Below are 18,247 nucleotides of genomic sequence, written 5' to 3'. Positions count from 1 at the left end.
GGACTAGAGAGTAAGTGTTGTGGCTCATATATGTTCATGATGCCACAGGAATCAGAACTAAAGCAAATCTGCAAAGCAAATAATTTCACAGGTGCAAAGCTGCCAGTGCACATTTCATAGTGAGTATTTTTGGAAAGTTTATAAAGTCTTTTTAGAATCCAAGTTCCTCAGTTTTCAATCATGGTAAATTTACACAAGAAAAGTTTCTGAAGTTCTAGTAGGGAAAAGAACTGTGATCATTGATTTAGCTGAAGTTTCAAATGCATCTGAAATGCCGTTGATTTAAACCAGAAGGTGCAACTGGGCTAATTTAAGCTCTGAACTAGTGAGCAGTTTGGTACATATATTGTACAATATATAGGTACCAAACAATATTTGTGTGTCTACTTACTGCACCAAACAAATACTATTATGTGGGGCACTGAAATAACGAAACAGGTGATATCCTACATAGTAACATGTCATTATGTCACAAAATGGGATTGGACCGTATCTTTAGTATAAAGTGCAAGCTAAGCCTTGCATGGTAATGTTACCTGTATTAAAGCAAAATCAACCAATATCTATCTTAAAAAACCCTGAGTGCTTTCAGTTGGACAGTAAAAATGCCCAGAAAAAAAAACTCTATTATCACTAAAACCTAGTATTTTCAAGTTTCTTCCTTTGACATATATATGGGGGGGGGGGCTTAAGTTTCTAAGGAAAAATCTAGAAGTGATAGCTTATTCTTTTTCAGAAACAGCCTGCTATGTTACTGTAAGGTTATTGAAGACAAACAGGCAGCAGAATTTAATTTTGATGATGAAGGTCTGTTCTGGACCTTGACAATATTTTGTCACATGAAGCAAAACATAACAGGGCTGAAATTTCTCAGAGCAAGCCAGCATTTCAATCCAGCTAAGTTAAGCCTTCTCGAAAATACCATTTTCTTTTACATCTTTTGCCACAGCTTAGATTTTCCCTGCTGAAGCAGATGGGAGGCTGTAAATACCCATTGATAAAAAGGGATTCTAAGAGGATTATCAGATCTTAGAACAGCCAATAATCACTTTCCTTGACTTGACTGCAGGGCAAATAATAGAAGGAGCCGTTTAAAATGAATACATGAGTTCTTCAGCTCAGCAATCTTTACCAGATATTGATCTGGACTTCTAATTTAATTCCACCAGTGCCATATCAGGAGATTCATTTCTAATAATAAGACACCTCCAGAGAATGATATGCATCTCTCACCTAGTGGTGAGATTTCCTTGTAAAAAGCAAGTGTTTACATTCAGGGGTCTGCTTCATTGGTTGAATGAGCCTGACTGATAGTGTGCAGAAAGATAATCGAGGACCTCTCGGCAGCTGTTGCTGGAGCACCATGATGCTACTGGCATCTCCTCCTAACCTCTTGCACCTACACCCTAGAAATGCAAGTGCAGAGAAGAAGAAAGCAAAGGGAGAAGACAAGCAAGCAGCTCAGGAGGGTGCTCTGCCTGCAACTGGAAGCTCCAAGCACAATTTCAGTTCTAATCCATGGCTTGAAGTGGTGTCAGGACTGAGCCAGTGTAATTAACTTCAGTCAGAAATGTCCAGCTTCTTTTTGAGATACATATACATACAGATATGAAGAGATGTAGGCACACAAGCACATGCACAGAGACAGAGCGCAAGAGTGAGGGTGAATGGTTGGATCTCTCTAGTTCAAGTTTGGGTCAGTTTCCAATGACTTCTGGTCCATATGATTTTCTGTGATTTTTTTTTCTTTTTTAAAAATGCAAGCATTTGCATTTAAATTGTACACTTTTTCACTAAAATGTAATATTTATACACATGTTGACTAAAGTATGCATTTATGTATACATTTTTAAAAAGCTGCATATGAAGAGCAACTGCATTCTGATCTGTGCATGAGTCAGTGAATTATGAATAAGTTAGTTTTGCTTAATAATGCAGATGGAACAAAATTCTCCAGCATCCCTAAGGCAGATATAGATACACACAGAATATATGGGCAATAGTTGATTAATTCTTTATTTATTTTTAAATTGATAGGCCACTGAATAACCCAACAGGGCTCTCTAAATGGCAAACAACAATAAAAATATAGACCAATATTACAACTCCTAGTTATGGGGGGGGGGGGAGACTGCTGGTAATAGAAAGCTCTTACAGACAACCAGTTGGTAAAATCAAGTCTCAAAATACCTACAAAAGAGAACAGTTTTTGCCTGGCAAAATGAACGTAGTGACAGCACCTGGTGGACCTCTCCAGGAGGCCCATTCCCAAGCTGGGGGGCAGCCACTGAAAAGGCCCTCCTTCTAATTGCCATCCCTTCTACTGCCTTTATCACTGGGCAGGTAGGTGTATATGGGAAAGGCACTCCCTCAAGTAACCAGGTCCCAAGTCATTTAGGGCTTTGTATGTTAAAAGCACTATAGTTGTTAAAAGTGCTTTAAATTGGTCCTGGGCTTCAACAGGCAATCAGTTCAATTTATATAGGTGTTATATGGGTTCACAAACTGATACTTGACACCAGATGCGCAGCCCTATCTTGGGCCAGTTGAAGTCTCTGGACCACCTTCAAAGGCAGCCCTATGTACAGCACATTACAGTGATCCAGTCAGGATGTTACCAGCACATGAGTAACCACGGCCAGGCTCTGGCTATCAAGATGAGGCCACACTCACTGCATTTGCCACAGCTGGGAAAAGGCACTCCTGGCCACCAAGTCCACTTGGGACTCCAAGGATAGTTTTGGGTCCAGCAGCACCCCCAAGCTGAGGACCCTGTTCTTTATGGGAAGTGCAACCCTATCTAATCAGTCAGGCAGATTGTCAACCAACAGAACTTCTGTCTTGTCTGGACTGAGTTTCGGCTTATTGGTCCTCATCCAGTCCATGAACAAACTCAGACATGGGTTCAACATGGAGACCAGTGTAAACGAGGAGAGCTGAGTGTTGCCAGCATATTGCTGACTCCTCAGCCCAAACCTCCGGATGACCTCTCCCAGTGATTTCATGTAGATGTTGAAAAGCATGGGGGACAGTACTGAGCCCTCCGGAACCCCATGACAGAGCAGCGATCTCCCAGCACTACCTTCTGGATAGCCAGGAAGGATTGGAACCAGTGCAAGGAGTGCCTCCAATTGGGCAACCTTTAAAAGGATGCCTGCAATGGCAGATGTGTGCATTATCTTAAACCAAAGAAAAATGCTTCTTGCCCCGGAATACTGTTTTTACCCATATGCAAATTTGAATTGTTAGATCAAATCATAAGAGTTTTAATTTATTCACATTTAACTGGACTGCAATCATAATTTTATTTATAGAAAGAGATAGAGAATAAATAAAAGGAATGGCTATCTGTTAATCTCCAGTTCCCATCTTCAACAATGAACAATACCACTAACAAGGCTTTACTGAAGATGCACAAAGCATTGTCTAAAGACTGATTAATAATTAGAGTATACCTTTTTAGCTCAGATGAGGATAAGAAAACAGATGCTTAAACTGTGAATTTTCAAGATAACTGAACATGGAACCAAATGTATCCATGGATTCCTATTAAATAGCAATCCAACAATTACAGTAAATCCAAAATCACCTCTTGTTGCGAGTCAAGGATTTCCTTGGGAAGATCTCCCAGACAAATACATATTCACATTGTCTCACCTCGACGTCCAGCTCCATTTGTTTTCCAGTCAGGGGCCAAGAGGTGCACTGGTCGAGAAGTTTTAACCAGTAGATGCTGTACATCTCGCCAGGTCAGCAAAGGGCTAAAGGCCATGGAAGGAAGGACAGAAAAAAATACACATATGATGCAGCAAGTCTTGGCTGTGTTGTTGGTAGGATTTTGAAAGAGGCCGGCCAAAGGGAGTCTAAGCAGCAGCGGCACTCACAGGATCTCCTTCTTGCCAGGGCTCGACTTCAGTTAATTGGTCTTCAGCCAGCCTACCACTGAATCTGAACTCTGAACAAGGACTTGCTCAGCATCTCCTTATTCAGTTGTCTTAGGGAGATGGAGTTGTGTGCCATCTGTCTCCCCAGATGACAATTCCCAGTAGCTTCATACAGATGTAAAACAAGACTGGGGACAGAATGGTACCCCTACCTCAATCGCCGGTGGTCTGAGGAATAATGACCCAATGTTATTCTCTGAAATGGACCCATAGGTAAAACCAGAACCACTGTGACACAATACCTAACTTACCAAGTTGATCTAGCAGGATATCTTGGTCAAGGGAATCAATGGAATCAAAAGCTGACAAGGGAACAAGGAGAGTTAACAAGGTCGCTTTCCCCTGTAAACAGTTCACTTTGACCTTTCCGGAGTGATGGCAAGAAGCATATTAGCCCCAGTCTAATTTGGAAACAATGCAGTTCCACACCATTGCATTTTCCTGCCTTACATTTGCCCCGCAGGCATTCCTTAAAGCATCTAGAGTGTCCATTTTATAATTCTATCAAAGTATTTAGCGATAGAAGATCTCAGCTAATTTTCTCTCTGGCAGTAAAACAAAACATTGGAGCACCAGCATTACTTAACATGCCTAGTCCTGGATATTTAATGGTGCATTTTATGGCAATGAGCTAAACCATTCCAAATTTACAGGCCTAACCTTCTCTAGTTGATTTGTAACGAACTTTCTTTAAACTGCATTCACACAACATGTGTTTTAAAATAGAGACAATCTATCTTCAAATGCAGAGGCAGGGTGGTGAGGGAAGACTGAAGTTGCCAAACTCTCCTCATGTTGGCAAGACATTTCCGCATCTTCAGTCACAATAAAGTAACAAATGAATTCTCTATGCCACTGTGAGCTCACAGCAGCCAACAATATATTAGCAAGAAGAGCCAATGACACAGCATGGGAGCATTAAAAGTAGTCAGCAGTCTGAGCTCTGGCTTCATTTTTCCCCTCCCATTCTAAAAATAAAATGAGCTGGGAAGTCAAAGACCAGCTTTACATCAAAGAAAGGAGGGAGATAATTTTTAGCAATGCCGTGGACCCTTATATGCCCTCCTCAGTGGAACAGCGAGGTTTTCGGGGTGCCACGGAAGCCTATCAGAAAGGAAATGATGGCAGCTAAACTTTTAGAAGGGCAACTGGGTATGTTCTATCTGGCCCCAGGTATCAGAGACAAGGCCTGGGCAGAGCATCAGCTAAAGCCTCTGATATGAGACTCTTACATTTTCATATGTGTTTTAAAGGGAGTAAGACACATTCAGGGAGGTTAAAGCTATCACTTGCTGCTGATTATGATGGTTCTACAGCATCTCCAGGATTCGGGGCACTCTGTCTCCAAGGATGGGGAAGAACTATGGGAGAGGACAATTGTCCCCATGCCCTGCTTGTGGGCCTCCATTGGGAACAAGCTCCTGGACTAGACAGGCCTTTGGTTCAATCCAGCAGGGGTTTTCTCTTGCTTCCAGCAAAGGAAAAAAGACTATTTCATTACGGCATATAAATTCCGATAGACTACAGTTTAGTTGCATATTAGATGGAAGCACTTCTGACTGGGTGGATTCAAATCTATGAAAACTTTCCCTACAAGCAAATCTGTTGGTCTTTAAGATATGGCAAAACTTCTTTCTTTCTCTACTTGCTAGCCTTCTGGAATTAGTCACTGGTGAAACCCTGTTTTGCTTTGCCCTTTTGAGTCTGCCTAAAATCATGTTATTATGCACACATGCATGCTAGGTTTCCTCCCCTGGGTGTCCAGGAGTTAGGATTTCTGGGTGATGCTGACAGGAGCATCCGGCCTCTAATGCAAATACACATAAAAGCACACACATGAACATGTTGTACCCGGTGTTATAACCAATGTGCCTTTTATAGCAGCATCCATAATGCCCTATTCAGATACTCAAAGCTGCTGAATGTGTTGGTGTTGCAGCTACTCCAAAAATCATTGAAATCAAACATTCTATTCAGGGTTCTTAGTCCAGCCAAAAAATGGTACTGTTCATTTTATTATTTCATTTAGCATTACATTTTCCTCTTGCATGAAACCCAGAGCAGCTTACAAGGCCCTTCCTTTCCACTTTGTGCTCACAGCAACCTTGTGAGGTTGGTCAGGCTGAGCATTGATTATAAGCCCATAGTCATCCAGTGAGCTGGATGACTGAGTGGGAACTAGAGCCTGCATCTGCCAGGCCCAGTCCAACATTCTCACCACTGCACTGCGGCAGTTCACACACTGGGTTGCGGTCAGTTTACTAACATCCCCATTTTCAAAGGCTGGCACATGACAAGATATTATGACATTAACTGTTCTGGAAGCGGTAAGCAGCAAAACATTAAAGGCTGGGGAGAAAGCAGCACTCAGACAATGATCCTCAGCATGAGAAAAACGGCATTAAGTGCACAGAAACGTCCCTGTTTTCATCTGTGATGAAAGTCTGCACCGTGTTCAGCTTTGTCTGTCTTCTCCTACATGATGGAGGCACTGAATTGAAGAAGCATATCCAAGCATGGCTCTGGGCACTAACCAAGCCAACCAGCCTCGATGGGGCTCAACACAAATGAGTGTGCCCCATAGAGTGTCTGCCTCCATTCCCCAAGAACCCAAAGCAATATATATTCTCAAAGCATCTGTGTTGAGCAGAAGAGAGTTCCACTGGCCTACTGCATCCCTTCTCCGGGTATTCCATCCCGCCCACCAGCGAGAAGTCCACATAGACCATGGCCTCTTGCTTAGCAATGAACAAATGAACATCCACGGAAGAAAATGCATCTTACTTGGCCTCCAGTGCCAGAGCAATGATCCCTGCCACCATGGGGGCCGAGACAGAGGTCCCGGTGTGGCCATCTGTGCAACGCTTCCGCAGATCTGTAGTAACCTAAGGAGAAAGTTTGTGCTGCCGTTAGCTTTCCAGAGGGCAGTGAGTGTAGCAAAGCTCAAGACTGGGTGGTGTAACTGGAGGTGAGTTAGGCTTTGGCAAAAAGAATCAAGGCCCCAGATAGGGTTTTTTTTCCTGTTTGGTGATGATGATGAACTGTCCCAAGATGTTTGCCAGTCAGTCAGTAGAGAAAGTTAACACATAAACATATAAGCATTATCCAGACTAAAGCACATCTGTATCTCTGTCAGTTTGCATAGTGAATTCTGTGCTACTGCCTATAATCAGGGGTGTGTGTGTGCATATGCACGCGCACACACACACTAAAAATAATATAACCAAATGATCTATTTTCTGAGCAAGAACTGTAGAAAGGAGAGGAAAAAAGAAAACCATGAAAGGCTGAGCAATGTTAGGTTAAGAGTCAACATGATTGCTATAAGGGCCAAAATATTGGCAACCCATCCATCAAAAGTGGTGCCCAGCCCAGTTCCACACACACAAACACACTCAGAATATCACTGTGAAAGTCCCTCCATCTAGTCAAGCTAAGGGCTGCCTGATTGTAGCCACAGAGCCATCAAGGTTTACTACCCATCCACCCGTGTATTGTTTTCCATTATGCTTTCATATGCATCTGGCTTCAAGCAAGGTGTTCTTGCCAGATTTGACTGAATGGCCACATTAGGGAGTCTAGAAGTTAAGCCCGTAACTTCACAGGCTGTCACTAGGAATTTACTCTTCAGACTTAGGAAAGAACAGAGATGTGTGGAATCAGGCTCCTTGCTTGGCTGACAAGACGCAGTCTCAGGGCTGGCCACACTCAGCCCAGAGATGGAGCTAGACCTTCTGCCACTCTCCCCTCAGCTTCATCGCAAGCGTTCGCTTCAGTTTCAGCGTCAGTTCTAGCTGTGCCTCTGGTGCAGCATCGTGGGGCCCCGGTTTTGAGCAATGTGTGGCCGCCCATGGCCCTGGCAGTGCAGTCAGGCTTGTAGCGGTGTTTACTTACAATCTGACGCTCGTAGAACGCCCCGCTGCTGTAGGTGGTGGCGAGGGTGGAGGCGCACTCTTCCAGGTACCATGGCTTGTTCCCGTTCTCGGTGGTGCTACTGACGGAGACTGTGTAGATGCTGTTGGTGTACCCGTCGCAGGAGCAGTGGTCCCCTTCTCTGCCACCATTGCCAGAGGCCCAGACAAAGATGGAGCCCCGTCCTCGGCGGCCCTGTGAGTGGTGGAGCAGGGCGATGAAGAGGGATACGAAAGAGGATGGGCGCCTGGACGGTGCCAATCTGCCCCCCCATGGCCCCAGTTCCCTAGGCAGTGGGGCTTCTGGGGCCAAACCTGCAGGGGTATGGGGTTACAGAGGGTTGCAGGGAAGGTGCTTCCGCAGCCTGGGCAGTGTGGCCAGCATCCCAGACCCCGCCAGTGGCCCACATCGCCCTTATTTCAGCCCTAGAATGGCACCTCACATCTCCAAACCTGGGGCTAGCAATATAGCGCTCAACAAGAGCCAGAGCAGGCCTTACAAAAGGGGTGAGCGTCTGTCTCCTTCCTCCAGGACAGGCAGACATTTGAACATTGTGGCAGGGACGGTGAGGAGTATGGGTGTGAGTAGCCTTTCCGCAACAGATTTATTGAGCCTAGAGGCACAGGTTAGGGTCTATGGGCTCCCAGCTCAGTGCTGTCTTCCATAGCACTAGATCCATTCCACAGAACCCTGGATTCCATTCCACAGGATCCATTCCACTGGGGCCTCTGGAAAGGTTTGCCTCTGCTTAATTGCCATGCAGAGGACTATTTTCAAGGGGGATCATGGCAGGAAAGGGAAGGGCTAAGCTTCCCTCTCTGTGCACTGCGCCTGCGCCCAGGCCCTCCCCTACATGGCAATGAAGCTGAGGAGAAGACCCGATGCCAACAGAAGGACTGGACTCCTGGGGCCTCACCTCCTGTTAACTGCAGAGCAGCCTTCACAGGCCAGAGGAGGCTGGTTTACAGCAGATGGGCAACTGAGAAACGCATAAGCATCCCCACATGCTGTGTGCTTCCTTCTCATCCATTACCTTAACGGTGCAAACTGCACACACAAGCATTGCTGCTGGCTGCAGACAGGACCTTCTTGCAGCCAGAAGAGGCCAAAGTTCCCATCAGGCTTTGCGTAACATAGTACCTCATGACCTTCCGTTAGTTCCCTGGATTAGAGCACTGTGGAAGAGGGTTGTCACCAACTGGACACCCTTGCTGTCTGATTGCAGCTCACCCTTGTCAAGCCGTCTACCAAGTCCTGTCTTTCCACAGGATCACCTCCCTGGCTGCAAATCTCTTCGAGCCTTCCTGACCCTGCCCTGCTCCTTCCTTTCCCTCCAGCACCCAACTCCTGGGCCTTGTATTCCTTCTTCCTCCCGTTTAGTAAGAGCTGCTGTTCCCACAGGTTCAGCGCATCCAGCTCGGCTGTCCTCCAACACATCCGATGACAGCTGGGTTTCCTCTGGAGTGTCTCTGCTGCTTTGCTGCCTCCACACCTTCTCCCTGCCCCACAACTGACTGAGAATCAGTTCCCACATCTTTGTGGGGCATGTCTGCAGTGGTGTTCAGCTCAGTCCCCACACCACACACTTCCATGCTCCAGATGCACGCCTCCCAAGCGGTATCTTCAGAAAAGGAACGGACCAGGTCTGACTCCTGTTATGAACTATTTCACACTTAGAGGGCCCCAGGTTTTGATGCAAACTTGATCAAACAAAACCAAACCCCACTCTGGAAGAAGAAAGGCAGCCCACGCAGTGCCTCGTTCCCCCACCTTTTTAATGCCTTGTTCAAATGCTTGCTTGGCCAAGGGGCCGGGCCCATCCACCGTTCGGCCGTCGTCATCTGGGCCCCAGCTTGCACTGTAGATGTGAATGTATTCTGGCCTGGTGCCTATTGCCTTTGCTTCCACGACATCTGTCACATCGCCATCCAACATACGGATGCCTAAAAGCAGCCCCCAAAATAAGTGTAAAATGAAATAAATTGGAGCATATGCTGTTGCGCTGAAAAGCTTGAGAATTGCAATCAAGGACTTTTGTTCCATGCATGGTGGAGGCCAAACAGACTTATTTCATCCTCAGTGAGTCAAAACAACCGCAACATCCCTAACGGGTCTGCGAGCTTGTTCTTTTCCTCCCTCCCCCCACCCCTCATGTTGCTGATTCAGTGATAAACAGGTTTTTAATCCTACAGAACGAGTGACATGGGCTCAAGATTGCCTTTTATCCAAACTGATTTCAGTACTAAGGAAGCCAGCTTCTGGATTACACAGGACTCTTCTTCAAGGCTTATCAAATGGCTTTTAGAACCTTTCCAGCTCATACATTCAAACCCTACACTTCACCTCTCCTTTCAGCTCTGAAGACCAGAGGCTCAGAGACAAGACAGAAAGCAGGCACAGACAAGCAGCCTTAAGAAAGACTTTCGTCTGGGCCTCGGGGTCATCTGGACAAACTCAGCAGAACCGCTCATGTGTCTCTGCCTCACATGCACACAGTGCATGCCACTCACACTGCCTGGGAAGTTTCCTCTTATGTTCCTAAATATTCTTAGTATTTTAATAGTTTAACTTTTTAACTTTGCATTTATATATTCCATTTTATTCTGTACTGCTGCTGTGCTAGATCATAGCAATTGTGATTGCTATTATGGCTTTACTCTTCTAAATTAATGTGCATGCACATCTTTTTAACGTTTGTTCAATTTTAACTTTTATTAACCACCCAGAGAGCCTCGCCTATTGGGCAGTATAAAAATGAAACAAATAAACAAAGAAATAAAATAAGTGTGTGGGGAATTTTTCCTGCAGCTGTGAAGAATAATAAGTGGATGGGGAAATAACTGATGCTGGGGCATTAACAATGAAGTCACTGTCCACTCCCTCCCACCAAGGGCTTTGCCAGTCCCCAGTGGACAGACAGAACAGGGATGTACACTGTCCAGAGAGCTTCACCCAGGGGAGGTATAGAAAAGAAATTGTTCTGCTGCTGTTGCTCTTAATAATAATAGTAATAAATACTCTCCTTCGGTTCCCGGTTCCCAGGGGTCTCCCACTGCAGAAATGCAGTGACGAGGCTGCAAGCAAAGGAGATGAGGCCAAGAAAATTTCACCAACTTATTTTAGCTTAAAGATCTTATAGAGTATAACAATGCTTTAGGAGAGGTATTTCAGCTTTCAGAATGGGGACGGGGGGAAGACTGTCACAAATCAGGTCTGCAAAGAGGCAGGAGCAGGAAGAAAACTCTGGAATACAACCCTTTGCTAATGTGTTCCATGATAGCTACATGAACCAATGGTGTCCATTCTGAAGTCATAGGACACCCATGGCTGAATCCCAGTTCAGCTAAATCAGAACCTGGAACCAGTGGTGTGAAAGAGCACTGCTGTGCGCATGGTCCTGGGGTGCATCAGACAACACTTTAAGAAACGAACTGAGAGGGCAGGGGGTACATTCCCTGCATTTTAGCAGCCAGAAGGAGCACAAGGTTTCCTTAGAGGGTGAAGCATTTGGCACTGGAGCACACAAATCTCCTAGACTGACTGAAGAGGCTGATGAGAGGGAGTGTGATCCACCAGGAATCCCCCTGCAAGTGAGTGGGATTCAGGCAGCAGCTGCTCAGGCTGGGTTGTGCTCCTATCTTACTTGCACTGGAAAGGTTTTTGTTTTCACTACTTTTAAAGAGAGAGCAATGCAACCAAGCTCAAAGTAAACAAGAAGGCAAAACTAAAAAGAGAATGCCCATCATTCTCTTTTTACATACATCATAGATACATACATACATACATACATATTGAATTCTCATAAGTACATGAGCTGGTTTCAAAATTCTGGAAGCCTGACTCATCATCTCTGAAAAGAGACAGGCTGATTATTTATAATGGTCCAGAGGATGACCATGGGTGGCAGCACATTCAGAAAAAAGGGGCAGCAAAGCATATCTGTAGCATGTACTACAGCCAAGCACAAAACCCTCTGTTTATTAATGCGCACACACACACCCCTACCTCTCTTTCCACACATACATATGCACATGCACACATACCCCACTTTATGAAAAATGCTGCAGGTTTCTTATGGACAGCAGACAAACAGATTTTCACAGTTCTACTAGCAAAGAAAGCTCCTTAAAATAATGTGAATGGATTAAGGTTGTTGAGAAAAACCGTGCCTTGAACTGAATTTTCACCAGCATTTTTCAAGCATGCTTATTGTTAGGACTCCTGGAAGTTCAATGCCAGTCCTCGCCTCCTTACCAAAACAGTTGATTAAGAATGGTTATACGAAACAAGTTGTGACTATTTTTGCACAGACGCATCTACATTATGTGATTCAGGTAACCCCCACAGGCATGTGCAAGATGCCTGAAGGCTCTCGTATTCTGAGAAATATGCTCTGCGATTAAAACAAATATGTTCTGAGACTTCTTGGTATCAAGATGCATTGAAAAAAACATGTCAAACATTTTGACTGCTTCAGGCTAAAAAGGACCAAAAGAAAAGGCCTCTTTAGGTGTTCTGCTTCAAAGAATAAAGTGCACAAGAGCGGGAGGAAAGAAAGGAGGAGTGTACTTTTGCTCAGCCCCATCACCGTCATCCACAGATCCAAAAGCACATGGGGACTCCCATGGATACAAAAGGCTCCTTGCTGCAGGAGCTCACCCTCAGTGTGTGAAAGTACACAAGAGTGCTGAACAGGGCAGAGTGAGCATGCTTGCCTTCACTCCCCCCTTTTGCATGTTCATTATTCCCTGAAGAAGAAGAACACCTGAGCAGAGCTTGAGTTCCTTAAGTCCAAAGTATTTTATTCCAGAATTCAAGTTTCAAACTGTCTGTGGCTACACCCCCACGTCTCTGTCTCTGTTTCACCCCTTTCCTCTAATCAGCCTGCCAGCATCTATGAACTGACCTAATTACAGTTTGTAGGGGCAGGCACAAAATGGAGAAACCCATCCCCTTCTTTCCCAAGTACATAACATCAGACACTATTGGCAAACCAAACAATCAAAACCAAACCAAATAGCAGCCCAGCTGCAGGGGGAATCTATAGGTTGTCAGAAAGAAGTAGAGGTTAAAGAGAGGAGATGGGAAGGAGAAGGAATAAATCAGCCATTTCCCACAATATAAGCAATAAAAACTTCTGAAGGCACTCAGCTTTAAAGAGAAGGGGATGGGAAGAAAAATGGGCTGGCATCCTCTTTTTGTTTATTGAGCGATAAATGTATTGTGCCCTCGGCCAAAAAAAAAAAAAAAAAAATGGTGAGTGGGAGGAAATGCCAGGGCAATGAAAGAGCGGCAAGTAAAAAATTAGATTGCAGCTTTCGGAGCATGACAGAGAGGACACCCCACCAAGCTGAGCTCAGGCCTTGCTAGTTTTGTTTTTAGCAATCTATTTAGACTCAGTTTTGATGAGCCTACAAGAGATATGTTACTGATTTTGGCAGGGGAAGAAGGAAGCTCTGTGTCAGTTCAGGCTTTGTTTTGTTTTGAAAGGCTGCTGGAACACTTCCTACGGTGGCTTCTTCCATTGCTCAACTGTTCTGGATTTCCCAAGTGTGTATAAACATGCAAAACTTCCAGAGGGGTAGCCCTGCTTTTTCTTTGCACAAACATAGCAAATAGCCCCGTGGAACTTTAAAGATGCATCCTTTTATTACAGCATCAGCATTCATGGACTCTTGCAAAGTCTGATGAAGTGATCTCCAAGCCACAAAAGCCGTGGTCATGATCAGTCTATTAATCCTGAAGGAAAGCATGGGGAATCTCAGGTTCTGGGTCAAAATCACAGCCTCCTGGGATTCCAGTCTGGTTCTCCAGGATTTCTCACATGGCTACAACCCTTCTTTCTCCACTGCTTTTCGCAACCACAACTCGTTTGGTGGCTTCCAGACTTCTGTGGAGTGTTGGAAGGGAGAAGGTTCTAATGTCTCTCCTAAGGCTTATTTTAGTGGTAGTAAGAGATTTGAGTTGCTGGTGGGCAAGGTCTGTGTGTATTTTTGGCCCCATCCTCTTTGCTTTTGTCCCCATGAGTAGAACATGATCAGCAAGCGTTTCCTGGAGAATGAATTGGACCCTTGGGCTGCTCTATCATGCCCCAGAACTGTATTCCATAGCAGTGCACAGACATTTGTGAAATACCCCAGGAAAACCATGCTGAATGGCTACAGCCTGGACACATAACTGGCAGCACAACCTTACAGAGCAGGCTGCTTTGCACAACAAATGGGACTGCCATCAAGGAGGTTGCCCTTTGGATCAGCTGGAGCTTTCATCTAGGAAGTTGCTGGGCTGGGACAGCTGCAGAAGGGAGGCAACAAGAGCACTCCAGCCTGGCAGCTCCTTCACGCCTCCCAAAATGAGGGGAAAAACAAAAACAAAAGTGGGCATGACACTTGTCTGGAAAAGCACAACCAGCCACCATTCACAGGCACAGAGTTCTGTCCCTCCAGACCGCGACCTCCCTAAGTAGGTTCCATTTGGATGCCAGGAAGCACTTCCTGACAGTCAGGACCCCGAGGGTGTGGAATGGGCTTCCACGGGAGGTGGCTGAGGCCCCATCGGTGCGGGTGTTCAAGGATAGGCTGGATGTCCACATTGTGGGCATGTTGTGAGTGGAGCCGGCTGGAGCCGGGGGTCAGACTAGATGGCCCAGGAGGCGCCTTTTGACTCGCGCTGTTTCTGTGTTTAGGTACCAACATATTTGCTTTGGAAGTGATGAGAGGGGCATTATTTTGGAGTTCAGACTGGAAGGGCAACGTGCGCCCTTTTCTGTCTCTGTGATTCCTCTGGAGCCAACCTGACTTCTGGGTCAAGGCACCGCCTTTGCACACGAGCCTCCCACATCACTCAGTCTCCTTTCTGGGGGAGTGTAACACTTTGTATTTTAAAACACAGAAATCTGTTCCATAAATATGAATGTTGATATGGATAATCTCTCTCTCTCTTTCTCTCTGCCTGCCCTCTCACAGTCTGCCTGTTTCTCTGCATGCCAGCTCTCCGACAGCCCTGTTCCAAACCCCCATTCAGACAGACACTCTGGTCTATGATCAGCTTCACTTCTTTGCTGACAAGTGCTCCGTCCCATTCTGGTTCCAGTCCTGCTCTTCCAGTCTCCACTGACCTTTGTCCCCATATCAACACGCTACAGTCAGCTCTGTCTATACAGCAGCAAATTTTCAAAGTCCCAACTCTCTGCATTCCCAAAAGCCGCTCAATAGCCCATTCCTCAATATGGTGGCCAAGACAGAGGGCAGTCAAGCACTTGAAGGGCTCTTAGAAGACAGTCTTCTCTCTGAGGGTGTCCTGTGTTTGAGGGCTGCCCAGTTCAAGTCTAATTTAAAGATCAAGAACCATAAAGAGGGAGACCCCAGGGCCTTCAAGTTGGTGGTCAGCAACAATTAGTACTGAGGCAGCAGACTAAGCTGCCAGTTGGTCATGGTCTTCGCCATGATGGTGAGATGCTTTTTATTTCTTCTTAAATTACGTCTAAATTTTCTCTCTTTACATATAAATCCTAACCTGCAAATTGTATCCAAAAATATTGCCCCTCCTTTTCGGTGATGTATAAGCAATCACACTACACCCTAAACCGATCGCCCTGGGCAGTGTTAGGATGGACATGTGTAAAGAATTTAGCTAGGACACAAACCAGAAGATAAAACTCTGGCTTGCTTTCTGCACATTTTCATATAGTTTCTGCATTCTGTTACTGACTATACTTGCCCCCACCCCCCAAGCCAAGCTCTATCACCACACGCCCCCCTTCTGGCACTGAGCAGCTGAACAAGAGGATCATGTGGGCAAATTATTCACTCACAACAGCTTACATAGCTGCAGTGCTGGAGGGAGGCTCCCTGCAAACACAACCTCCCATGCTTCCATTCCAGTGCAAGAGGGGAATCAGAGGTCAGTGGGACTTGACAAAAGTAGAACAGAAGAATTTCAATTCTCTTCACCATGCAAAAGCATCTAAAGAGCAAACAGCTTCTGCAGGACCAAATGCCCCAGTGCCACCTTGGCGATGCCAGCCAATAGGTTTTATCACAAGAGTGGCACTACGAAGCAGAAAATGATGAGAGGTTCTGCACGTCAGAGAAAGCAAAAGGAGCTGTCTATCTTAAAACTTTGCTGGGTGAGGAATGTTAAACAGAGAAAAATAAAGTGGTGGGTATCCATTTATCATCATTATTTAAAGGTTAATACCCTGTTCTTCAAGAAAGGTTTCTGGTTGTCCCTGGTTTACAAAAGCTACAGGTGAGATATAGCACTGGTATGAAAAGGACTCCTCATGAGGCAAAGCAAGCTGGAAGAACTCGGAGGAAGAAGCTGTGTGTGAATGAGCAGCATTTGCTGGACTTAGGAAGAGGAATTTGGATGCATATGTGGAGGGAAACTGCTCTCCAAAACCAGCTGCTGACCAGGGTTAGAGAGGAAAGATGGCATTACCTCCAATCCTTGCATTGTAAGCAATTCCCACAATGCAGTTAGAGTTGTTTGCTGATGCTGCCACTTCTCCAGCACAACGGGTGCCATGCCTAGGAAACATAATCCACAGAAAAGTTTACATTCTGGAATAATCACTGGATTAGCCCAGTATAACCTGAATGTGGCTGACACCTGAGACAGGCACTGCTGTACTGAGACCAGGGCCACAGCTGACAGCTGCTCCTTTTCATTGAGATAACCCAGCAGGATAGCTGCAGGTTTGAGGAGGCCCTGGGCAGGTCGGGATGCCCTCTGTAGGACATGTTTCCCCTTCCCATGGGCTTGCTTCCCAGGGACTTACTGAATGTGACACCTGTAATTCTAATCTTTCTTTCCCAGCACTGCATGGAAGGCCAGGAAACAGAGGAGGAGCCCTGCCTGCGACACTACTCTGCTCACTTCTGCTGACTGCAACCTGCCAGGTGGAGGCACCTCTCTGCTGTGCTGTGTACACTGCCATCATTCCTCTTCCCAGGGCACATAAGGGTGGGCCCAGAGGCACTGGGGAGAAGGCTGACCCAGGGCAACAGAAGCTCCCCCTTGACAACAGAGCCGCTGCTCCTTCCTCTCCTTCTCCTTCAGATGACCTGTTGAACCCACAATGGGCTGGCAGGTCATATGAACCCAGGAGACAAACCCCATTACAGGTTACAGGAAGCAGCAAGTGAGCTACTTGATACGAGTGGCAAAACCCCTTTTTTCTTGCAGCCATCTAGCCTGTGCAATCATTTTGTGTGGAATGTTTATTTCTGTCTCCCTAAAATGCTAGAAAGTGGCCAACCGGGGTAAAAGAAAGCAACTCTTTCTTTTCACAGTTGCCAAAGAAAGAGCTCACAAAGAGGGAGGCCTGCAGTTATCCGATTTCTGGACTCCCGTGAGGATGGGAGTAGTGCAGAAACAGAGAAGAGGACTGAGAAATGCTGAAAGCAAGAGGATCACACCTGAAAGGAGATGTACTTGCTACTCCCTTTATGAAGGAAGACAAAACGTCCTCCACTTTTCTTTTCAATTGACAGCTATCAAGTGTGCACAAACCAAAGTATACACAACCTCAGGTAGTCAATGTCTATGGCGGAGGCACACTGTACTTTGACAGCAGACACTTATCAGCATACTGGACAGGCAAAGCTCCACATTTTGGTCCTTTGTAGGTGCAGAGATGTGCACCTGCAAAGCATCCAAGGAAAGGAAAGGAACGGAATGGAACGGAACGGAAAGGAACGGAATGGAACGGAACGGAAAGGAATTGCATGGGCTTGTCATCTCCCCAGGTTAAAAAAGGTAAGGAGCCAGTGACCGTTGCTCCAAGGTGCTGCTGAGCACCAGTGGAGTGCCTGTCATTGGTGGTGGCATGTGCTCTGGAAAAAGAAAAGACAGGAACAAAAAGGGGTTGTGTTTGGAGTAGGCTGGGAGGGAGAAACAAGACAAGTTGTGCCACAGGGGACACTGGGATACAGGCTGGCAGACCAGGGAGAAGGAGCAGGAGACTGCACAGCTCACTGGCAGGTGGGCTGCCATATTTTGCAGACCTGCCCCTGGGTGCGTGCAGGAGCAGTCCGACTCCTGAGCCTACCCCTGCCCTCAGCAGTGCTCCAACGCAGACAAGCTTGTCCCACCAGTGAGAACGAGGCTCAGCCTCAGAGCTCACTTTCAGTGTTCCTTCCCAGATGGCAATTGTAACAATGAGCATTTGCTCGTTTCATTTCCGACAGTGATGACCAGCCCCACCAGCCCCTCAAACGTTCCTCACTCACCCACTTTTCTTTTGGGGGCCTGATGCTCCACGGAAGCATGGGCAGCAACAGAAACGAGGTGAAGTAGCAATGCCACCCCCATGTTCCCACTGCCAGGCCCTTGTGGCTACTTGGAGGGACACGTCACGTACAAATTGTAGTGCATTCAGATGTTAA

At 46.1% G+C, this 18,247-nt stretch overlaps 1 protein-coding gene across 1 annotated transcript in view; it reads right to left on the bottom strand.

Moving 5' to 3' along the window:
- Nucleotides 1-18,247, bottom strand: part of PCSK6 (proprotein convertase subtilisin/kexin type 6) — a 77,077-nt gene that overhangs the window by 43,366 nt on the left and 15,464 nt on the right. Inside the window, exons 5-9 of the mRNA XM_044445005.1 lie at nucleotides 16,299-16,387; nucleotides 9,627-9,799; nucleotides 7,839-8,051; nucleotides 6,729-6,829; nucleotides 3,658-3,761 (exon numbers count right to left, since the gene is read on the bottom strand). Coding sequence (XP_044300940.1) covers nucleotides 3,658-3,761; nucleotides 6,729-6,829; nucleotides 7,839-8,051; nucleotides 9,627-9,799; nucleotides 16,299-16,387 — 680 coding nt within the window. The remainder of the gene's footprint in view (nucleotides 1-3,657; nucleotides 3,762-6,728; nucleotides 6,830-7,838; nucleotides 8,052-9,626; nucleotides 9,800-16,298; nucleotides 16,388-18,247) is intronic.

The sequence above is a fragment of the Varanus komodoensis genome, unplaced genomic scaffold, assembly GCF_004798865.1.
Source record: "Varanus komodoensis strain SLA01 unplaced genomic scaffold, ASM479886v1 scaffold46_3, whole genome shotgun sequence".
In the NCBI taxonomy this organism is placed as follows: domain Eukaryota; kingdom Metazoa; phylum Chordata; class Lepidosauria; order Squamata; family Varanidae; genus Varanus; species Varanus komodoensis.
This window is presented reverse-complemented; position numbering and strand designations above follow the sequence as displayed.